Below are 25858 nucleotides of genomic sequence, written 5' to 3'. Positions count from 1 at the left end.
AAGCAGCTATGCCAAAGGTGTGAAAAGTATCACTCGGGGTTCTGCACCAAATTTTGCAACAAGTGTAAAAGAAATGGTCATAGCGGGGCAAAGTGTGAGGTCTACGGACCAGGGGTTAATAGAACGAAAGGAACAAATGGTGTCGGAATGAGTAATGGCGGAGCAAGTAGTGTCGGAGCAAGTTATGCCAATGTAGTTTCTTATAAATGTGGAAAATTGGGCCACATTATTAGAAATTGCCCGAACCAGGAGAACACGAATGGACAAGGCCGCGGAAGAGTTTTCAATATTAATGCGGCAGAGGCACAGGAAGACCCGGAGCTTGTTACGGGTACGTTTCTTATTGACAATAAATCTGCTTACGTTTTATTTGATTCGGGTGCGGATAGAAGCTATATGAGTAGAGATTTTTGTGCTAAATTAAGTTGTCCATTGACGCCTTTGGATAGTAAATTTTTACTCGAATTAGCAAATGGTAAATTAATTTCAGCAGATAATATATGTCGGAATCGAGAAATTAAACTGGTTAGCGAAACATTTAAGATTGATTTGATACAAGTAGAGTTAGGGAGTTTTGATGTGATAATCGGTATGGACTGGTTGAAAGAAGTGAAAGCAGAGATCGTTTGTTACAAAAATGCAATTCGCATTATACGAGAAAAAGGAAAACCCTTAATGGTGTACGGAGAAAAGGGCAACACGAAGCTACATCTTATTAGTAATTTGAAGGCACAAAAACTAATAAGAAAAGGTTGCTATGCTGTTCTAGCACACGTCGAGAAAGTACAAACTGAAGAAAAGAGCATCAATGATGTTCCCATTGCAAAAGAATTTCCCGATGTATTTCTGAAAGAATTACCGGGATTACCCCCACATCGATCCGTTGAATTTCAAATAGATCTTGTACCAGGAGCTGCACCAATAGCTCGTGCTCCTTACAGACTCGCACCCAGCGAGATGAAAGAACTGCAAAGCCAATTACAAGAACTTTTAGAGCGTGGTTTCATTCGACCAAGCACATCACCGTGGGGAGCTCCTGTTTTGTTTGTCAAGAAGAAAGATGGTACATTCAGGTTGTGTATCGACTACCGAGAGTTGAACAAACTTACCATCAAGAACCGCTACCCACTACCGAGAATCGACGACTTATTTGATCAACTACAAGGCTCGTCTGTTTATTCAAAGATTGACTTACGTTCCGGGTATCATCAAATGCGGGTGAAAGAAGATGATATTCCAAAGACTGCTTTCAGAACACGTTACGGTCATTATGAGTTTATGGTCATGCCGTTTGGTTTAACTAATGCACCAGCTGTGTTCATGGACCTTATGAACCGAGTGTGTGGACCATACCTTGACAAGTTTGTCATTATTTTCATTGATGACATACTTATTTACTCAAAGAATGACCAAGAACATGGTGAACATTTGAGAAAGGTGTTAGAAGTATTGAGGAAGGAAGAATTGTACGCTAAGTTTTCAAAGTGTGCATTTTGGTTGGAAGAAGTTCAATTCCTCGGTCACATAGTGAACAAAGAAGGTATTAAGGTGGATCCGGCAAAGATAGAAACTGTTGAAAAGTGGGAAACCCCGAAAACTCCGAAACACATACGCCAGTTTTTAGGACTAGCTGGTTACTACAGAAGGTTCATCCAAGACTTTTCCAGAATAGCAAAACCCTTGACTGCATTAACGCATAAAGGGAAGAAATTTGAATGGAATGATGAACAAGAGAAAGCGTTTCAGTTATTGAAGAAAAAGCTAACTACGGCACCTATATTGTCATTAGCTGAAGGGAATGATGATTTTGTGATTTATTGTGACGCATCAAAGCAAGGTCTTGGTTGTGTATTAATGCAACGAACGAAGGTGATTGCTTATGCGTCTAGACAATTGAAGATTCACGAACAAAATTATACGACGCATGATTTGGAATTAGGAGCGGTTGTTTTTGCATTAAAGACTTGGAGGCACTACTTATATGGGGTCAAAAGTATTATATATACCGACCACAAAAGTCTTCAACACATATTTAATCAGAAACAACTGAATATGAGGCAGCGTAGGTGGATTGAATTGTTGAATGATTACGACTTTGAGATTCGTTACCACCCGGGGAAGGCAAATGTGGTAGCCGATGCCTTGAGCAGGAAGGACTGAGAACCCATTCGAGTAAAATCTATGAATATAATGATTCATAATAACCTTACTACTCAAATAAAGGAGGCGCAACAAGGAGTTTTAAAAGAGGGAAATTTAAAGGATGAAATACCCAAAGGATCGGAGAAGCATCTTAATATTCGGGAAGACGGAACCCGGTATAGGGCTGAAAGGATTTGGGTACCAAAATTTAGAGATATGAGAGAAATGGTACTTAGAGAAGCTCATAAAACCAGATACTCAATACATCCTGGAACGGGGAAGATGTACAAGGATCTCAAGAAACATTTTTGGTGGCCGGGTATGAAAGCCGATGTTGCTAAATACGTGGGAGAATGTTTGACGTGTTCTAAGGTCAAAGCTGAGCATCAGAAACCATCAGGTCTACTTCAACAACCCGAAATCCCGGAATGGAAATGGGAAAACATTACCATGGATTTCATCACTAAATTGCCAAGGACTGCAAGTGGTTTTGATACTATTTGGGTAATAGTTGATCGTCTCACCAAATCAGCACACTTCCTGCCAATAAGAGAAGATGACAAGATGGAGAAGTTAGCACGACTGTATTTGAAGGAAGTCGTCTCCAGACATGGAATACCAATCTCTATTATCTCTGATAGGGATGGCAGATTTATTTCAAGATTCTGGCAGACATTACAGCAAGCATTAGGATCTCGTCTAGACATGAGTACTGCCTATCATCCACAAACTGATGGGCAGAGCGAAAGGACGATACAAACGCTTGAAGACATGCTACGAGCATGTGTTATTGATTTCGGAAACAGTTGGGATCGACATCTACCATTAGCAGAATTTTCCTACAACAACAGCTACCATTCAAGCATTGAGATGGCGCCGTTTGAAGCACTTTATGGTAGAAAGTGCAGGTCTCCGATTTGTTGGAGTGAAGTGGGGGATAGACAGATTACGGGTCCGGAGATTATACAAGAAACTACCGAGAAGATCATCCAAATTCAACAACGGTTGAAAACCGCCCAAAGTCGACAAAAGAGCTACGCTGACATTAAAAGAAAAGATATAGAATTTGAAATTGGAGAGATGGTCATGCTTAAAGTTGCACCTTGGAAAGGCGTTGTTCAATTTGGTAAACGAGGGAAATTAAATCCAAGGTATATTGGACCATTCAAGATTATTGATCGTGTCGGACCAGTAGCTTACCGACTTGAGTTACCTCAATAACTTGCGGCTGTACATAACACTTTCCACATCTCGAATTTGAAGAAATGTTTTGCTAAAGAAGATCTCACTATTCCGTTAGATGAAATCCAAATCAACGAAAAACTTCAATTCATCGAAGAACCCGTCGAAATAATGGATCGTGAGGTTAAAAGACTTAAGCAAAACAAGATACCAATTGTTAAGGTTTGATGGAATGCTCGTAGAGGACCCGAGTTCACCTGAGAGCGTGAAGATCAGATGAAGAAGAAATACCCGCATCTATTTCCAGAAGATTCGTCAACACCTTCAACAGCTTAAAATTTTGGGACGAAATTTATTTAACGGGTAGGTACTGTAGTGACCCGAACTTTTCCATGTTTATATATATTAATTGAGATTGATATTTACATGATTAAATGTTTCCAACATGTTAAGCAATCAAACTTGTTAATACTTGATTAATTGAAATATGTTTCATATAGACAATTGACCACCCAAGTTGACCGGTGATTCACGAACGTTAAAACTTGTAAAAACTATACGATGACATATATATGGTTATATATATGGTTAAAATGTTTTTATTATAAGTATGTATCTCATTAGGTATTTTAACAATGAGTTATATACATAAAAATGAGACTATTAATTTAAGAAACTCGAAAACGATATATATAACGATTATCGTTATAACAACGTCTTACTAGGTACATATGAATCATATTAAGATATTGATACACTTGGTTAATTATGTTAAATGATAAGTAAATATATTATTAAGTGTATTAACAATGAAATACATATGTAAAAATAAGACTACTAACTTAATGATTTCGAAACGAGACATATATGTAACGATTATCGTTGTAACGACATTTAACTGTATATACATCATACTGAGATATATTATATATCATAATATCATGATAATATAACAATTTAACATCTCATTTGTTATAATAAACAATGGGTTAACAACATTCAACAAGATCGTTAACCTAAAGGTTTCAAAACAACACTTACATGTAACGACTAACGATGACTTAACGACTAAGTTAAAATGTATATACATGTAGTGTTTTAATATGTATTTATACACTTTTGAAAGACTTCAATACACTTATCAAAATACTTCTACTTAATAAAAATGCTTACAATTACATCCTCGTTCAGTTTCATCAACAATTCTACTCGTACGCACCCGTATTCGTACTCGTACAATACACAGCTTTTAGATGTATGTACTATTGGTATATACACTCCAATGATCAGCTCTTAACAGCCCATGTGAGTCACCTAACACATGTGGGAACCATCATTTGGCAACTAGCATGAAATATCTCATAAAATTACAAAAATATGAGTAATCATTCATGACTTATTTACATGAAAACAAAATTACATATCCTTTATATCTAATCCATACACCAACAACCAAAAACACCTACAAACACTTTCATTCTTCAATTTTCTTCATCTAATTGATCTCTCTCAAGTTCTATCTTCAAGTTCTAAGTGTTCTTCATATATTCTACAAGTTCTAGTTACATAAAATTAAGAATACTTTCAAGTTTGCTAGCTCACTTCCAATCTTGTAAGGTGATCATCCAACCTCAAGAAATCTTTGTTTCTTACAGTAGGTTATCATTCTAATACAAGGTAATAATCATATTCAAACTTTGGTTCAATTTCTATAACTATAACAATCTTATTTCAAGTGATGATCTTACTTGAACTTGTTTTCGTGTCATGATTCTGCTTCAAGAACTTCGAGCCATCCAAGGATCCGTTGAAGCTAGATCCATTTTTCTCTTTTCCAGTAGGTTTATCCAAGGAACTTAAGGTAGTAATGATGTTCATAACATCATTCGATTCATACATATAAAGCTATCTTATTCGAAGGTTTAAACTTGTAATCACTAGAACATAGTTTAGTTAATTCTAAACTTGTTCGCAAACAAAAGTTAATCCTTCTAACTTGACTTTTAAAATCAAATAAACACATGTTCTATATCTATATGATATGCTAACTTAATGATTTAAAAACCGGAGACACGAAAAACACCGTAAAACCGGATTTACGCCGTCGTAGTAACACCGCGGGCTGTTTTGGGTTAGTTAATTAAAAACTATGATAAACTTTGATTTAAAAGTTGTTATTCTGAGAAGATGATTTTTATTATGAACATGAAACTATATCCAAAAATTATGGTTAAACTCAAAGTGGAAGTATGTTTTCTAAAATGGTCATCTAGACGTCGTTCTTTCGACTGAAATGACTACCTTTACAAAAACGACTTGTAACTTATTTTTCCGACTATAAACCTATACTTTTTCTGTTTAGATTCATAAAATAGAGTTCAATATGAAACCATAGCAATTTGATTCACTCAAAACGGATTTAAAATGAAGAAGTTATGGGTAAAACAAGATTGGATAATTTTTCTCATTTTAGCTACGTGAAAATTGGTAACAAATCTATTCCAACCATAACTTAATCAACTTGTATTGTATATTATGTAATCTTGAGATACCATAGACACGTATACAATGTTTCGACCTATCATGTCGACACATCTATATATATTTCGGAACAACCATAGACACTCTATATGTGAATGTTGGAGTTAGCTATACAGGGTTGAGGTTGATTCCAAAATATATATAGTTTGAGTTGTGATCTATACTGAGATATGTATACACTGGGTCGTGGATTGATTCAAGATAATATTTATGGATTTATTTCTGTACATCTAACTGTGGACAACTAGTTGTAGGTTACTAACAAGGACAGCTGACTTAATAAACTTAAAACATCAAAATATATTAAAAGTGTTGTAAATATATTTTGAACATACTTTGATATATATGTATATATTGTTATAGGTTCGTGAATCAACCAGTGGCCAAGTCTTACTTCCCGACGAAGTAAAAATCTGTGAAAGTGAGTTATAGTCCCACTTTTAAAATCTAATATTTTTGGGATGAGAATACATGCAGGTTTTATAAATGATTTACAAAATAGACACAAGTACGTGAAACTACATTCTATGGTTGAATTATCGAAATCGAATATGCCCCTTTTTATTAAGTCTGGTAATCTAAGAATTAGGGAACAGACACCCTAATTGACGCGAATCCTAAAGATAGATCTATTGGGCCTAACAAACCCCATCCAAAGTACCGGATGATTTAGTACTTCGAAATTTATATCATATCCGAAGGGTGTCCCGGAATGATGGGGATATTCTTATATATATGCATCTTGTTAATGTCGGTTACCAGGTGTTCACCATATGAATGATTTTTTATCTCTATGTATGGGATGTGTATTGAAATAAGAAATCTTGTGGTCTATTATTATGATTTGATATATATAGGTTAAACCTATAACTCAACAACATTTTTGTTGACGTTTTAAGCATGTTTATTCTCAGGTGATTATTAAGAACTTCCGCTGTCGCATACTTAAATAAGGACGAGATTTGGAGTCCATGCTTGTATGATATTTTGTAAAAACTGCATTCAAGAAACTTAATTTGTTGTAACATATTTGTATTGTAAACCATTATGTAATGGTCGTGTGTAAACAGGATATTTTAGATTATCATTATTTGATAATCTACGTAAAGCTTTTTAAACCTTTATTGATGAAATAAATGTTATGGTTTGTTTTAAAATGAATGCAGTCTTTGAAAAACGTCTCATATAGAGGTCAAAACCTCGCAACGAAATCAATTAATATGGAACGTTTTTAAATAATAAGAACGGGACATTTCATGGAGGCCATAGGTGTGGCCACAGGTTTTGCATACATCATGTTAGCTTTCTCAATAAGATCAATAATGTACTTTTGCTGACTTAGAAAGAGACCATCACGAGTAGGGATGACTTCAACTCCAAGAAAATAAGATAGATTACCAAGATCTTTCAGAGCAAACTGATTGGAGATACGGGTCACAAAAGTATCCAAGGCATCACTGCTGGGACTGACAAGAACAATTTCATCGATATACACAATAAGATATATAGGAGCACCGACAGTTTTGCTAATAAACAATGAAGTGTCGGAGATTGACCGAGAAAACCCACAGCCCTGGAGAAATTTTGTAAGTTCTGTGTACCATGCCCGAGGTGCTTGTTTGAGACCATAGATGGCTTTCTTGAGTTTGCACACATGATGAGGGTAGGTACCATCCTCAAATCCTGGCGGCTGTGCTATATAAACCTGCTCCTGCAAAGTACCATTCAAAAAAGCATTGTTAATGTCCAACTGGCGTAGCGACCAGTTATTAGTGACAACTAATCCAAGTAGTGTGCGGATAGTAGCTGGCTTAACAATCGGACTAAATTTTTCAGTATAATCAATGCCAGCCCACTGTTGAAACCCTTTAGCAACCAAACATGCTCGATAACGATCAATAGTGCCATCAGGATGGTACTTAATGCGAAAATTCCACTTGCATTTAACAAGATTATGTGATGGATCAGCGGGTATAAGTTCCCATGTACCAAGTTGATGAAGATGAGTTAGTTCCTTGAGCATGGCGTCTTTCCATAACTGATCAGCTAGAGCCTGAGCAACAGTAGCAAGTTCAGTGGGTTTGGTGCTGTTCGTTGTGAAGTTAGCATACTTCGGATTTGGTTTGTAAATGTTGTTGCGAGATTGAGTGGTAACCATGGAGGTGGAGGGAGCGGCAGCAGGTGGAGGTTGTGATTGAGGAGCTGGAGTAGGTGGTTCAGTCGTGGGTTCAGGTGGCGGAATGGTGGTGGATTGTGAGGGCAAAGAGACCGGTGGATCAGGTGGTGGAGTAGGTGATTCAGGAGCGGTTTGAAGTGGGGATGTAGTAGTGGGGGCAACGATAGGTATAGTAATATTGCACCAGGTGTCCATCGATGGATTGGATGGAGTGTCCTTTGTGATCGAGGAATAAGGAAACTAATTCTCAACAAACTTGACATGTCGAGAAGTAAAGATCTTTTGTGTTAAAGGATCAAGACAATAGTAGGCGCTTTGCGTTGCGGAGTATCCAACAAACAAGCATGGTTGTGACCGAGCATCAAGTTTGTGAGAGGTATAAGGCCGTAACCATGGATAACATAGGTAACCGAAGCTCCGAAGCTTGAGATAATTGGGTGGTTGCCCAAATAATGCATGGAATGCCGACCTGTTTTGGAGTGTGGGTGTGGGCATACGATTGATCAAGTATACCACAGTGGTAAAATCAAATGTCTAAAAAGTTGATGGAAGGTTAGCATGTGACAGTAGACATAGGCCAGTTTCCATAATATGTCGATGTCTCCTTTCGGCAAAACCATTGTGCTCGGGAGTGTGAGGTGGTGATGTGAGATGAGATATACTATTGACTGATAAGTAGTCGACTAAGGCTATATATTCACCACCATTATCGGAGTATAACGTTTTGATGGGAGTGTTAAAGTGTTTTTCAACCAAGGCCTTAAACCGAATGAAAACCTCTTTGGTATCTGATTTTCTCTTAAGGGGATAAAACCACACATAATGCGTAAAATGATCAACAAACACCACATAATACTTATGACCATCAATAGACAAGACAGGAGACGTCCACACATCACTATAAATAATATCAAGAGGAGCACGTGAATGTAAAGTGTTGGTATGAAGGGGTAACTTTTGACTTTTATTGCAATGACAAGAATTACAATTAAAAAAAAATTCACTTGGAATGTCTAAGTTCAACATATGCATTAAATATTTAAAAATAGCTAGAGTCGGATGGCCTAGACGATGATGCCAATCCGTTGTAGATGCCCGAACAGTGGAGTACGTAACAATGGATGAAACGGATGAGGCTAGTTGATAAACACCATCTTTAGGTTGTCCTGTTATGAGAGTAGTCCCCGTGAGCCGATCCTTCAACACATAATAATCAGAGGTGAATGAAATAAGTAAGTGATTATCTTTGCATAATTGGAAGATAGATAATAAATTACGATGCATATGAGGGACACATAGAACATTAGATAATTGAAGAGTTTTGGATGGTGTATAAAGATTGGTAGAACCAATGTGAGAGATACCTAAACCCGTACCATTACCAAGAATAATCTCATCCATCCCACTGTACGGATTGTGTAAAGCAAGGTTGGCTAAGTCATTGGTGATGTGATGCGATGCGCCAGAATCAAGAAGCCATGGAGCTGTTACGGATGGTTGTGCAAGACTTGTAGCATTAACATGTGGTGTTAGTTTCTGAAAGGTAGGGGGTGCAATCGATGGATGTTGTTTAGAAAATACGGAACACTTTTGTAAAGAGTGCCCCTTAGCGTTGCACCATTGACACCGTCCTAAAAACAGACGAGCTCCTGTAAATGCATTGTTGGGTGTAGGATTCGAAGATCCAGACGACCGAGTAGAGGTGTACACATTAGTAGATCCGGATGTGCATTTACTGTTGTAGGTATTGCGTGGAATCGGACAAGTGAAGGTATTGTTTGCAGTGACGGGAAGAGGAGAAAGAGTTGGTTGGTTTTTAATGGCAAGCTCACGATTGAGAAGTTTTTCATGTAGCTCTTCAAAGGTGATAGCTTTGTCTCGAGTATTCACCCCGTCAATAACACTTTGGTACGAATCATCGAGGCCCTCTAATACTCGATCAATAATATCCTCTTGATCCATCTTAGAACCAAGCAACGCTAAGTGATCAGTACATGTTTTGATGGAGTGCATTTACTTGGTGATAGTTTGGGTACCCTTGGTGATTTGTTTGAGCCGCATCTTGAGTTGCTTGATGTGGTCACAAGACGAACTCGCAAAAGTACTAGCGAGTGTGTCCCATATCTCCTTGGTGGTGGTGGTGGTTGAAACAAGTGGTACGATGTGCTGATCAAGGGTGCTGATTAAGGCCCCAAAAATAAGTCGATCTAGTTGTACCCACGATTGATAGGCTGGGTTTGGTGATGAACTGCCTTCAATGTCGATGTCAGTAGCTGGTGCAGGAAAGGAGCCGTCGAGAAATTTGAATAACCCATAGCCATCGAGTATGGCTTGAACTTGAAGCTTCCAGGAGGTATAGTTAACCGAAGAAAGCTTGATGATGTTGGTGAGGGTAACGAGTATGATGAGGGTTTTAGGGTCCGCATCATTGGGAATAGTATGGGAAGACATGGCGATGATGATGATAGAGCAGAAGATAGGCGACGAATAGAGGGATGGTTTAGGGTTTTCGACCGATTTCCGCTGATACCATATGGAGAGATAATAACAATCGTCAATTGTGATTTCATTCATAGATAAAGATACAATATATAGGAGAAATACACAACAACTTTCCCTAACTACATGGAGATATAAAAGGTAAAGATACAATTATAAACAACAATATATTCATCGATATCTTAATATAAACAACCTTTCAAAAATAAAAGGACGAATTACACAAGCGGCTAATTATCCCCGTAATCAAAGAAAGCTTAGATAATCCACGTACCATTCTGGAATTATTTACTTCTAATCTTTCACTACTTCACTATCTCTTCTTCTAAATAACATCCCGCCTGTACCTATCAAAACAAAACATTCAACTAACCTAAAACAATGCTTAGTGAGTACAAATGGACGTAAAAGGCAATAACATAAACATACAAGAGAATGCAATATAAAATCACATACTTAGCATACCGCATGATCATAGGGAGGTCTACAATTACGTATCTCTATCTACCATTAAATGATTGACCTCCATCAAAAGCAATTAAGTATCACATGGTTTGTGGGTGATCTCTTTCACGGATGCAATTTGATCACCCAAAACACATTCCCACCCATTTAACCAATAGTACTCACTATCACCTACAAATTAACATAACTAAACAATAACAAAAAGACTACAAACTCTACATTATTGTTAATACACCTCTGATAACAAGGTTGACTTAGACCACTTGCAATCGTTCAGTTCTTTCACTAACATTTACATTGCCACATCATCGCCACATCAGCACAAACCCTTTAACATTCCTTTAACATTCCTTTCATTAAACACTAACTATCATACACTTCATTTCAAATTTTAACCAATTTAAAATTATTATTTAAATACAATTTTAATTAATTAATACAGTAACTATATATATATACAAAAAATTTATAGTTTTAAAGTAAAATTTTATTATACAATTAATTAAAATTGGTCCATAAAATTGGCCCATCACAGTAATATCCTACAAAACTAACCAATATAAAACTCAAACTATAATAGCTCAAACTTAAATAAATAAAATATATAAGACTAGTACACAAGTAAAGTGGTATATAAGTTAGTTAATAAATTAATTAACTGAAAATCCTAACTAGTTGGTAACATAAGGTGATTCATACAACTTGTATGTACCATGCTAGACATAAACTAAGATAAATACTTGTCACTTCACTTACCTTGTATTAAAATCCAAAATTAAATAAATAAATTCAATACTAAATGGAAGATATCAATCCATCGAAAATGGAAATTGTTTGGTTACATTAATTAGAAGGTATGGGATAGGTCTCCTTAAATTGTATATCTACAAAAAAATTTCATTTCGCAATCTCTTTACTTAATCAAAAGAAAAATTTCCCAACTTGATATTCATAATACTCACTACAATTTATCATAACATTGGAGGAAGAATTAGAGACATTCAAAGAAGAAAAAAATATATTTGCGAGTCTAGATTCGGTCCTAACACAAACACGTTTTAGAGGTAACTACTAACCTACATCTTGTTATTGATGTAAATTTGTTTATTGATTTTTTTAATCAGTTTATTCATTTTGGATTGACTACATATCACATGGACGATATGAGATATGAGATGTAAAGATTTGGGTACAAAATGGAGTATTTAAAATCTATATAAAACTAGAATATTAAATTTATAATATGATTTAATTGAAAAGTGTTCGTAGTGACTCTGTTTCTTTTTTTTATTAATATGAGTACTCATAAATTACAAACTAATGGGCATTGGGTTTGTCAAAGAAGTAACAGAGAGTGAGGCGATTGAGTTAAATGGCATGTGGCCATCATCATATTTAATACACTAAATTCTCACGTATATTACTACAATGACAAATTTTAAATATGAAAATATAAGGTAAACTTGGATGGATTTATATAATTGTATAATATGGAAAAGAATTAGAAACTAATGTTTAGAGTTCATTTACGATAATGAGAATTGTTAGTCTTAAAATACTTAAGGCACTTTGAAATATGAAGTCATAATACTATATAATAATCTTACTATATTGTTAATATAAAAGTTCATGGATCTATTTAGATGACAATAAACACTTCAAAAATCATATGATAAAACTTTTTGAATAAAGGATATTACATACTCCCTACTTGAATGTATTTTGTGCTCATACGTGCGTGTACATTAGATTCGGCTCGGTGATCGCATCCTTTCGGTGGTATTTTTGTTGTCCTTAGAGTTTCATCATTCAAAAACATAAGGTACGGATATTCTAGGTGGTTTTAGGATCGCTTTGGTAAATCTTCCTCTCAAAACTTTGTTTTGAATTATGTAAATATCATGGTATGACATGCTTGTTCAAAATGTGTGTTTATTAGTCTTTGAAATGTATTATAGTTTCCTCATATATGATGTACTAACGATTTTGGATGTTTTTTGTTTGAGGAATCATAATATTTTTGGTATTTGGAAATTGTGCCAAAACGTGTCTTAAAACCTCAACCAAAACAGTCCAGAATTCAGCCCAAAATTCAGCTCAGAAACTGTCGCGAAAAGCCCTGGAAGTGTCGCTAAATAGCCTGAAAGTGTCGCGAAATACCCTGAAACTGTCGCGAAAGTGCTGTCTGGAACTGTCACGAATTCAGCTCCATAAACAGTCCCGGACAGCCCGAAAACAGCCCCGAAAAGGTTGGAAACGTCCCGATAAAGAACGTATGTGTGTGTGTGAGGAGTGGTACGGTGATTCGTATCGAGTGTCCCTCATTACACGTGACTTTACATGTCCCGTTTAGTCACGTTTAAGTTGTTAATATGTAAAGGGATAAAGTATTATGTAACATGACTCGTGACAAAAGTTAGACCGAATGGTTGTGTTGACACGTGATTTTAAAATAATACGACATATAGTGTTATATACATTTTAAGTGTTTGGTCAAGCGTAAAATATTCAAGCCAACTCGTTAAATCTTTTTAAAACATATTTTAAAGTCCGTTAGTCACTTTAAAAGTATTTGAACATTTATAATTAATGAGTCGATTAAAACGGTTTCTTAAAATATGCCTAAGAGTAACCTATCCATGGAGGTCCCGTGGGCGCATTATTGTGACACCGATAATGTGGCATCAATCGTAGCGGTGTATTTGTTTATATCTACGACGTCTCTTTTTGATTACCCGGTAGTTGGTACGAGCTCTTTATTATTATATTTTGATAGGAGGCGTATGGATCGTTCCTAGGATTTTGTTTTGACGGTGTACGTTCATCGTAGTGTCATACGAAACGTCACCGATATGGATGATTAGTGGAGTAGCTACCCTATGACTTCATTTTGATACTTTGTTACATATTTGTTTTGACTCTTAGTGCATTATTTTATGAAATTTGCAGCATGATATACGGTATTGTGGATCTATACATATTCGCACTTTGTTTTTCAACTAAGTTATTTTGAAAATAAGTTCATTTTGAAATTAAATTTTGCATGTCATACTATACTCAGTTATTTGTTATATCCGTTCACTGGGCTTTGGCTCAGTCGTATTCTTTGTTTTCCTTTTTATACGACAGGTAATCAAGGGGGCATTGGGAACGAGGGAAGAGTGTAGAGTGGAATGAACTTAGTACCTTGCCTTAGAGATTTCCTTCAAGATTTAGTAGTTTATTTTGGTTTAGTAATACTTTTGAATAAGGTTGTCAACGTTGGTTTTGACTATGTTTTGAATTCGAATAAGAATAACGCTCATTTATCTATTAAGTTACCTTTATTTGTAAGTATTAGAATTCATAAGATTAGGGTCTTTACAGATGGTATCAGAGCTTAGGTTCTTTACAGTAGAAACTTTAGTCCTAAGTTATGACATGTGAGATTTGGGTAGACTTTTGGGTTAGGATTTCCTTCCGCTTCAACATGCTTGTTCCACTTTGAATATTCTTTTTTGATTCTTCGTACTAATTGTAACCGTTATGTCCTCGTCTCGTTTAATAGATGGCACCGAAAAAAGGGAATGTCTGAGGAGGAGGTAGATAATAGGATTAACCAAACTATCACGAATTTGTTACCTAACATTATAGCTCAAGCTATTGACGCTATGCGTAATCAAGGTGGCGAGACCTTTAAGCATGAAGACGAGGATGAGTATGTGGAGAAGAAAGCTGTAACGGGGAATGCTATTCATGTTTGGCTAGGACGATTTCAAAAACAGCGTCGTTTGTCATTCATTACTGCTAGTACTCCTGTTGAAGCTGAGAATTGGATCACTCACATTGAGAAGATTTACCGAGTGCTTGGTTGTGAAGAGAGATTTTGGGTTCCATTGGCTGTTTATAAACTAGAGGGGGATGCTCAGCATTGGTGGATCGCTTTGAGACAAGTGAAAGGGGGTATTGATTTTGAGGATTCATTAGATTAGGTTGATTTCAAGGAGTTGTTTTTCCGTCAGTACTTTTCTGAGGCGGAGAAAGAGGCTGTGATTCGGGAGTATGCGAATATTAAGCAAGGGAGTAATGAGTCTATTAATGATTTCACTGAGGTGTTTTTGAGGCTTGTGGGTTTGATTGGGGCTGCTGCTGGGTCTGTTGAGGACCAAGCCCATAAGTACAAATGGGCTGTTCATGGGCGCTACCGCTCCAAAATGATTAATCTGAAATGTTTCGATGTCGCTGAGGCAGCCAATTATGCTCGGAATTTGGAGATGGAGCGAGCCGAGTATTTGGCTACCAAAAATGACGATGGTAAAAATAAGAGGGTTAAGATTGCACAACAGTTACGATATGTGCCTCCACTGACTAATAAATATGGTCAGCAATTTGGGAACTAAGGGTATCGTGGTAATAATTGGAATAATAGAGGAAATCAGCTAAGGATTGACAACGGGTCAAATAATAATAATCGTGGTCAATTACAAGTGTACTGTCCCCAAGGGCAACAAAGGGGTAATGGAAATGGTGGTGTTAATGCCAATGCACCTTGTGGGACTTGTGGAAAGAATCATCCGGGAAGAGTTTGTTATCGTAGTGTGGGTTCATGTTTTGCTTGTGGAGAGGTTGGTCACTTAGCTAAGGATTGCAAGAATCCTAGACCTGGGTTTGTTTCGAGGGTTCCTCCGCCAGCACCTGGTGGACGCGTCTTTGCCATGACTGCTGCTCAGGCTGGTGACACGACAGGTATATTTTGATCCCTATTCATTTTAAAAATATTTTCTTTGAGTTATTTGTTCATTCGTTTTTGATATTATTAGGTACTATTACTGGTCATGTATTTGTACACCATCGTGCCCTCTTTGTTCTGTTTGATTCTAGCTCTACGCACTCGATTGTATCTGTTAAGAGCTCGAAATATTTGAAAGTGTCTCCAACTTGGTTGTCTACTCCGTTTACGATCTCTACCCCAATGGGTAGTATTGAACTTATAAATCGTGTTTTTCGAAACTGTTGTTTGGAATTTAATGACTGCATGCTTCCCGCAAATCTCTTTCCTATGACCATGCATGACTTCGACATTATTCTTGGCATGGATTGGTTATCTCACCATCACGCGAATATCGATTGTTATTCTAAGAGGATTTTGTTTGGAAATCATTCTATACCCGATTGTGTCTTTAATGGTGATCTTCCTGTAAAATCTATTAAGGTTGTCTCAGCGCTTAAGGCGCAAAAGGTCATTTCACATGATTGTGTTGGTTATTTAGCTTCAATTCAGAATTTGTCTATCGAGAGTCCTTCACTTGAAAATATTGATGTTGTTCGAGAGTTTCCCGATGTATTTCCTGACGAATTGCAAGGTTTGCCTCCAGTTCGTGAAGTTGAATTTTCGATTGATTTGATTCCTCGTTCTCAATCGATATCAAAAGCTCCTTATCGTATGGCACCACTCGAGTTGCAAGAACTCAAGGAGCAATTGCAAGAATTGATAGATTGTGGTTTTATTCGGCCAAGCGTGTCACCTTGAGGTGCGCCGGTTTTTTTTGTCAAGAAGAAGGATGGTAGCATGAGACTTTGCATTGATTATCGCGAGTTAAATCGTATTACCATCCGAAATCATTATCCGCTACCGCGTATTTATGATTTGTTTGATCAACTTCAAGGTTCGAAGTATTTTTCTAAAATTGATCTTAGGTCTGGATATCATCAGCTCCGTGTTAAAGAAGAATATATCCCTAAGAATGCTTTCCGCACTCGTTATGGGCACTATGAGTTTTTAGTGATGCCGTTTGGATTAACTAATGCTCCTGCAGTTTTCATTGATGATATCTTGGTATTCTCAAAGAGTAAAGAAGAGCATGAGAATCATCTTCGTGTTTGAAGGTATTTTATATGCCCGAGAGACATATTAAATTAACGTGGCCACTATGTTATGATCCAAGTCGGGTCATATCCAATAACAAGCTTACCAACACTTTATATGTATTTATTTTAACGGTTGGATTGTTAAATAAATACGCGACACTTGAACTTTAGAAAATCGGTTTTCTAAATTATAATCACTTGAGAAAAATTATTTGGATAATTTATATATGATGTGGATTTAATTATTTATAGGTTTAAATAATTATGTTGTGTTATATTTTATAAAATGGTTTATAAAATTATTACAAGTAACAAATACATGTTTATTTTATACAAGTTTTATAAAATTATTACAAGTTTTATAAAAGAAAATCTTGTTATAAAATATAAAGATGATGGGCAGTTTTTGGGACTCCTAGGACTCCCATGCTTGCTTTGTTTTGTTACTTTTAAGACTTCACAAGTCCTAAAGTGCATGTGCAACTCTTGCACCAAGGTTTGAAGGATTCTCTCAAGTGTAACTACAACTTTAAGCTTGAAAAAAAAAACTGCATAACCAGTTCCTGCTGTAGCTGCTGGTCGTGACCTTTATTGAACTCAAAAGGAGTTCTAAAATTGTTTTTCAGGCTCATATCAAGTGTCAAATAAAATCCTAACTAAAGGAAAAGGTGTTGGGGTTATTGCTTGGGGTATTATTTGCTTGAGGCTTCAAGTTAGAGGCTCCATTCTTCATCATCTTGCTCACTTGAAAACAACCCTCAACTAGCTTGAGGAGGTATTTAATTTCTTACTTCCTTGTTCTTATATGTAAGCATATTATCTAGACTTGATATTAACATGGAATTTAACAAAATGGCTTAACAAATATACTTGTTCTATTAATGCTTCCGCTTGCTTTAACTATCTTAAAATTGGTATTATGATTGTGTAAACTACATGAACATGTCACTTGTTAAATGTTAAATTCCATCAATGGTATCTAGAGCCGAGGTCTATGAAATATGCTTCTTATATATGGTCTTTAAAACCCACTAACTTCGCATTTTATTAATATGCATGAAAGTAGAATGCAAAATTGATGGATTTGAGGTGGGTACATAATTTAGGCCGAATTATGGGGGTTCCAAAAATGTTTTTGGGTTGCCATTTGGTTCATATTGTTGTATGTTAATGTTCACAATCATAGCCAAGACCTTGTGTTTGAATGGTTGCATGCATGGTTGATTTATTATTCATTCATTTGGTTTGTAATAATATTTATTCAATTGGTTTGTAATAATATTATTTTGGTTATGTAATTTATTTTATATTTGGTATGTAAAATAGATTAGGTTGTATTTCATTTCTAGACAAAATGTATTAGGATATATTTTGTAACAAGATGAAGATACAAGAAGAAAAGGAAGAACACAAGAAGATTGTACTTGGATGCAAGATTAAGTGGGAGATTTTGAAATCTCCTACTTTGTGTTATAACCCATTGACCGGTGGCATTTTGTTTTCGGCTAAACAAAATGCCTACCAAAAGGCTTGATTGTGAACATATCATTTTGCATGCATGGTTGTTTGTTTGATTATAGATTGTATGTTTGGTTGCTACAAATTAATCACACAAGTTAACAACAAACAAACTAAAAATTTAATTGGTTAAATTAGACGTTATTAACAACATGCAAAACAACAATTTAAATGGTTAAATTGAAATGGCAAAAGGACATTAATAAATGGTTATTAAGAACACTAAAAGGATCACATATATAAAATGGTTTATATCAAGTAATTGGCTTAATTACAAGACATGAAAATGGTTTTTCATAAGTACCATACACTAAATGCATGTTGGTGTATGGCATAGAAGTTTTCTCAAACTAGAATTAATGAAAACTCAAAATCCCTTATTAACAAGGCAAACAAGTTAAACGCCATCCTTTTATGTGACACTTAAAAATATTAGGGAACTCATAATGGGATAAAGGTCACCTAACCGTTATGAGCAAACTAATATGATTAGGGTGAATTTTGCACACTTGTGGGATAAAGGTCACCTAACCACTTGTATGTTAAATTTACACGTTTACACAAGTAGGACGACTTGATTTGGGAATCATGAATTTAGGGTCACCGAAGCATGAGGAACAAATAGGCGTTAATGGGATAAATGTGCCATGCAAAAGGATTGCATGATCCCATAACTTAGAAGTTGCAAAAGGATTGCAATTGTCATATAATGACTACCTAGCTAAATCAAATGACGGGATAAAGGTCACCTAATCGAAATTTGGTTTACCGTTGGATTCTAAAATTTAATAAATATCAATTGGATTTAAAGGGTATTGATTGTTAAATTAATATAGATACTTAAATAACCTTGTTAAATTTTGTAGATGGCCACCAATAACAACAACATTCCAAACGCACCAATCAACTTTAACAACCTATCGTTGAGGTCTATCCTCGAAAAGGAAAAACTCAACCATACAAACTTCATGGATTAGTTTCGCAATCTAAGAATTGTCCTCAAACTAGAAGACAGGGCGTATATGTTGGAAGACCCCATTCCCGATCAACCGGACGAGGATGATACGGAAGGCTTGGCTTATTGAGAGAAATATTTCACCGATTCGGTGCAAGTTTCTTGCCTCATGCTTGGGACTATGATACCAGAACTCCAAAAGGATTTCGAGCATCATAGTACATATGACATGATCACACAGTTGAAGGAGATGTTCCTTCAACAAGCTCGTGTCGAGAGCTTTGAAACGGTCCGAGCGCTTCATGCATGTCGGATGGACGACTCCCAATACGTTTCATCTTATGTCCTTAAGATGAAAAGCCTAATTGATCGAGCGAACCATCTAAACTGCAACGTGTCTAATGAATTAGCCACGGACCTTATCCTTAATTCCTTGTCAAAGAGGTTTGACACATTTGTAATGAATTACAACATGAATGGATAGGATAAGAGCAGTGGCGAATTACATGCCATGCTTAAGACGGCCGAAGCGAGCATGGGTAAAAGGGCTTCACCCATGTTTATGATCAATGAAGGTGGGTCCAAAAACAATAACACTTCTAAGCCAAAGGTGGCTAAGAAGAAAGGACCCGCCTACCAAGGCAAGGGCAAGGGAAAGGGGAAGATGGTTACCCCAACCAACAACAACAAGAAGCAAAAACCCCAAGAAAGATCCGTGCTTTGGTTGCGGTGAGATGGGTCACTGGAAACGCAACTGCCCGGTCTACCTGAAGGAGTTGAAAGAGAAGAGGGATCCAGGGCAAACCTCAGGTAATGTATATATGGTATACATTGAGCTTAGTATTACTTCTTCTAATACATGGGTATTAGACACGGGATGTGGAACTCACATTTGAAATTCTATGCAGGGGTTCAAAAGAAGTAAACAAGAAGAGGGAACATCAAGTCTCTACATGGGAAATGGAGCTAAGGTGCACGTAGTAGCTCAAGGAGACTTTATTTTAAAGCTTCCAAGTGGTTTGGAGCTTATTTTGAAAAATGTTTTGTATGCACCCGATTTATCTCGAAACATTATTTATGTATCCCGTTTGAAACAATGTGGTTTTAATCTTAATTTCATTAATGATGATATCCATGTTTCTTTAGATAATGTGTTCTATTTTAAGGCATCGCCTTTGAATGGTATTTGTGAATTGGTTCATGATGACACATCATACAATAGCTCAATATACAATGCAAACACCAAGAAACTCAAAAGGGATTTGAGTGATTCCTACTTATGGCATTGTCGTCTTGGTCACATAAACAAGAATCGAATGCATAGACTTCAAAAGGATGGACTTTTGAAATCAAATGAACTAGACTCATTTGACGTATGTGAATCTTGTTTACAAGGCAAAATGACTAAAGCACCTTTCAAAGGGACCTATGAAAGGGCTAAGGACTTATTAGGATTAATACATTCGAATGTATGTGGACCCTTTAAGCCCATAACTAGGAATGGTGAAAGATACTTCGTTACTTTCATTGATGACTTTAGTCGTTTCGGATATGTCTACTTATTAAGACACAAGGACGAAACTTTTGAAGCATTCAAGGAATATCAAAACGAAGTACAAAATCAACTCAATAAGACAATCAAGGTACTTCGTACCAATAGAGGAGGTGAATACCTAAGCGATGCTTTCCAAGATCATCTTAAAAGTTGTGGGATTATCTTGCAACTCACTCCTCCTGGAACACCCCAACTTAATGGAGTTTTCGAAAGGAGGAACCAAACCCTAATGGATATGGTTCGATTAATGATGGCTAGAAACTCGTTACCTCTATCATTTTGGGGTTATTGCCTATGCTTCGCAGCTTGTATTTTATATATGGCCCCAACCAAGAAAGTGGAATGAACTCCTCATGAGATGTGGTTTGGAAAACCTCCATCTCTATCATACTTAAAGGTATGGGGATGTGAAGCATATCCTAAGGGTTACGTCCTTAATAAGTTGAATGCTCGGTCCACGAAGTGTATCTTCATAGGATATCCCAAGGATGATATGGGATATTATTTCTATGATCCATCCGAGTAGAATGTATTTGTTGCTCAAAAGGCCGAATTCCTTGAAACTAAGTTCCTAATGGAAGGAAATAATGAAAGGAAGATAGATCTTGAAGAGGTTCAAGATCAAGTAGATGATACACAATTGGTTGACACTAGCACTCAACATGAAAATGTTGAGAGTGATCAAATGGATGATCAAAATACACAAGACGTTCGCAGATCTGGTAGGATTAGTAATCCTCCTGAGAGATATGGGTTTCTCATGGATGGTTGCTATGTGGTTGATTTGGATGAACCAACAAACTACCAAGACGCTTTATCAAGGATTGATAAGAATAAATGGCTGGAAGCCATGAACGCTGAGATGCAATCCATATATGACAACCAAGTTTGGGAACTTGTTGAACAACCTACTGGCTCAAGGCTAGTTGATTGCAAATGGATTTTCAAGATGAAAACCGACATACATGGAAACTTGGATACATATAAAGCTAGACTTGTAGCAAAAGGTTTCACTCAAACTCAAGGGGTTGACTATGATGAAACTTTTTCGCCTGAGGCAATGCTAAAGTCTATTAGGATATTACTTGCCATTGCCGCCCATTATGATTATGAAATATGGCAAATGGATGTCAAGATCGCTTTCCTAAATGGACATCTTGAGGAAGATGTCTATATGGTTCAGCCTGAAGGTTTTGTTGATCCGGAATATCCTAAAAAGGTATGCAAGTTAAAGAAGTCAATCTACGGATTCAAACATGCATCTAGAATGTGGAATCATTGTTTTAATGAGGAGGCCAAGAAATTTGGCTTCATTAAAAATGGTGATGAAGCTTGTGTATACAAGAAGGCTAGTGGGAGCACTATCATGTTCCTTGTATTATATGTGGATGATATATTATTATTTGGGAAAGATATCCCGGCAATGCAAGGTGTTAAAACTTGGCTAAGTAAATGCTTCTCCATTAAGGATCTTGGAGAAGCACAATACGTTTTGGGGATTGGGATCTACAGGGATCGATCCAAGAAACTGATAGGTTTAAATCAAAGTGCATACATTGAAAAGATCTTGAAAAGGTTCAAGATGGAGAACTCTAAGAAAGGTTTGGTACCTATTTAAAAAGGAACGCTTCTCAGTTCATCTCAGTGCCCTGCCATGAAAGATGAACAAGAGAAAATGAAGAAAGTCCCATATGCATCTGCCATTGGGTCAATCATGTATGCAATGATATGCACTAGACAGGATGTGTCATGCGCTCTTAGCCTGACAAGTAGATACCAGAATAACCCAGGGAACAGCCATTGGATTGCTGTCAAAAGTATATTGAAATACCTTAGGAGGACTAAGGATATGTTTCTAATATATGGGTCTGGTGAGGAGGAACTCGCTGTAAAAGGTTACGTGGATACGAGTTTCCAAACTGATCGAGATGATTCTCGATCACAATCTGGTTATGTCTTCACGTTAAATGGAGGTGCGGTCTCTTGGAAGAGTTCAAAACAGGATGTTGTTGCTTTATCCACTACAGAGTCGGAGTACATAGCCACCTCATTGGCAGCTCAGGAAGCTACATGGGTGAAGAAATTCATCAACGACTTAGGAGTAGTCCCTTCCATTCAGGACCCTCTTGAGATCTTTTGTGACAACGAGGGTGCGATTGTTCAAATCAAGGAACCTCGTGCTCACCAAAAGACCCGTCACATTGAGCAGAGATTCAACTACATAAGGGATGAAGTTGAAAAGGGAAAGATATGTATTCGCAAAGTTCACACAGATCTTAATATAGCGGATCCTCTCACGAAGCTCTTACATGGAGCAAAACACGCAGGACATGTTTGTGCATTAGGGCTTCGATATTCTAGTGATTGGTCATGATCTGTTTTAAGTATTGTAATGGAACGAAATTTTTCAAACTCATTAATATAATTATGGTATTAATTTATTTTGAGTTATGTTCCTATTTTGCATATTTTATCCATGAATAAGTAATTATTCTAAATTCCGTAGTCGATCACATTTATGGGAACAAGTGTGAGGTTTAGGCTATTATGAACTTGGATTGGTATACATTCATGGGATGAATGTGGGGCAAGGTTGCAACCAAGGTTCATAGATATTTGTGGGATACAAATATTAGAAGACCCGCCCTTAAGATTTAATAAATAGAGCCTTTGTGGTTGATCACATGTAATCTTGAGTAAAGGCAAATATCATTGTATCCTCTGACCTGAGATACATATTGGGTTCGGATATTCACTAAGCATTGTGCCTTGATTATTTCCTTCGATATTCTGAAATATGGTAGTTCATAAGGAAGAGCTCAGGTATGATACAAAGTATATATCTAGGACGTATGTAGTCAAGATGGAATTTATCCCTCTTGTTCGTTGAGAGTCAGATGTCTAAGGCCTGATAAAGTTAAATCTATAAGAGAGTGATCACTCTGTATCTCTTGGATTTAACATGACATCTAGGATGAAAGGATTAATGAAAGATTCACCTATTCATATTTGAGATGGGAACTTGAAAGGGATGATGTTATTGAATGGCAAAATTCATAACATATTGGGGTTGATGGACAGTCGTTAGGTGGTATCCATCACTTGCATTAATTTTTTATGTTTCTAGTGCAAGTGAGAGATTGAAGGTATTTCGAATGTCCGAGAGACATATTAAATTAACGTGGCCACTATGTTATGATCCAAGTCGGGTCATACGCAATAACAAGCTTACCAATACTTTATATGTATTTATTTTAACGGTTGGATTGTTAAATAAATACGCGACACTTGAACTTTAGAAAATCGGTTTTCTAAATTATAATCACTTGAGATAAATTATTTGGATAATTTATATATGATGTGGATTTAATTATTTATAGGTTTAAATAATTATGTTGTGTTATATTTTATAAAATGGTTTATAAAATTATTGCAAGTAACAAATACATGTTTATTTTATACAAGTTTTATAAAATTATTACAAGTTTTATAAAAGAAAATCTTGTTATAAAATATAAAGATGATGGGCAGTTTTTGGGACTCCTAGGACTCCCATGCTTGCTTTGTTTTGTTACTTTTAAGACTTCACAAGTCCTTAAGTGCATGTGCAACTCTTGGACCAAGGTTTGAAGGATTCTCTCAAGTGTAACTACAACTTTAAGCTTGAAAAAAAACTGCATAACCAGTTCCTGCTGTAGCTGCTGGCCGTGACCTTTATTGAACTCAAAGGGAGTTCTAAAATTGTTTTTCAAGCTCATATCAAGTGTCAAATAAAATCCTAACTAAAGGCAAAGGTGTTGGGATTATTGCTTGGGGTATTATTTGCTTGAGGCTTCAAGTTAGAGGCTCCATTCTTCATCATCTTCATCATCATCTTGCTCACTTGAAAACAACCCTCAACTAGCTTGAGGAGGTATTTAATTTCTTACTTCCTTGTTCCTATATGTAAGCATATTATCTAGACTTGATATTAACATGGAATTTAACAAAATGGCTTAACAAATATACTTGTTCTATTAATGCTTCCGCTTCCTTTAACTATCTTAAAATTGGTTTTATGATTGTGTAAACTACATGAACAAGTCACTTGTTAAATGTTAAATCCCATCAGTGTTGTACTTGAAACCCTCCGAAGTAAGAGATTGTTTGCAAAGTTCTCTAAATGTGAATTCTGGTTGCAACAGGTTGCCTTTTTGAGTCATGTTGTATCGGCTGAGGGTATAATGATGGATCCAGTGAAAACTGAGGCTATTACAAATTGGTCAAGACCTACTTCTGTTGTCGAGGTTTGAAGTTTTCTTGGATTATTTGGTTATTATCGAAGATTTGTTGAAGGTTTTTCAACGATTTCTTTGCTGCTTACCAAGTTGTTAAGGAAAGGGGGAAAATTTGTGTGGACCGTGGAACGACAAAAGAGTTTCGATGAGTTAAAGAAAATACTTGTATCAGCTCCTATTCTTGCATGCCGTCAGGAAGTGAGGGTTTTCAAATCTATAGTGATGCTTCTAAGCATGGTTTGGGTTGTGTTTTGATGCAACATGGTAAGGTGATTGCTTATGCCTCGAGGCAGTTGAAACCCTATGAGGTTAATTACCCTACTCATGATTTGGAGCTAGCTGCTATGATTTTTGCATTGAAAATATGGAGGCATTATCTTTACGGAGAAACTTGTGATATTTTCATCGATCACAAGAGTCTCAAATACATATTCATGCAGAAAGAGCTAAATATGAGACAGCGAAGGTGACTTGAGCTATTAAAGGATTATGATGCAAACATTCAATACCATCCGGGTAAAGCGAATGTGTTAGCCGACCTTTGAGTAGAAAGACCTTTGGTAGTATCTCATGTTTGGTTACTCACATTCGAGATTTCGAAAGACTTGATATGGGATTGATTAAAAGAGGAGCATCGGGGATGTTAGCAAATCTAAAATTCGAGTCTGATTTAATTACTAGAATAAAAGAGGCTCAATTGG

The 25858-nt window shown here is 36.4% G+C and overlaps 1 protein-coding gene across 1 annotated transcript; it reads left to right on the top strand.

Moving 5' to 3' along the window:
* Positions 1–14571: 14571 nt before the first annotated feature.
* Positions 14572–25627, top strand: LOC139902173 (uncharacterized). The gene is made up of 6 exons (XM_071884824.1): positions 14572–14937; positions 15007–15298; positions 15386–15730; positions 15805–16502; positions 25065–25166; positions 25427–25627. The coding sequence occupies exons 1-6, from the start codon at positions 14572–14574 to the stop codon at positions 25625–25627; spliced, it is 2004 nt and encodes a 667-aa protein (XP_071740925.1).
* The last annotated feature ends 231 nt before the right edge of the window (positions 25628–25858 follow it).

This window comes from Rutidosis leptorrhynchoides, chromosome 3 (genome assembly GCF_046630445.1).
Source record: "Rutidosis leptorrhynchoides isolate AG116_Rl617_1_P2 chromosome 3, CSIRO_AGI_Rlap_v1, whole genome shotgun sequence".
NCBI classification, from domain to species: Eukaryota; Viridiplantae; Streptophyta; class Magnoliopsida; order Asterales; family Asteraceae; genus Rutidosis; species Rutidosis leptorrhynchoides.
Note: the sequence above shows the minus strand (reverse complement) of the source record. Positions and strands in the feature narration are given on the sequence as shown.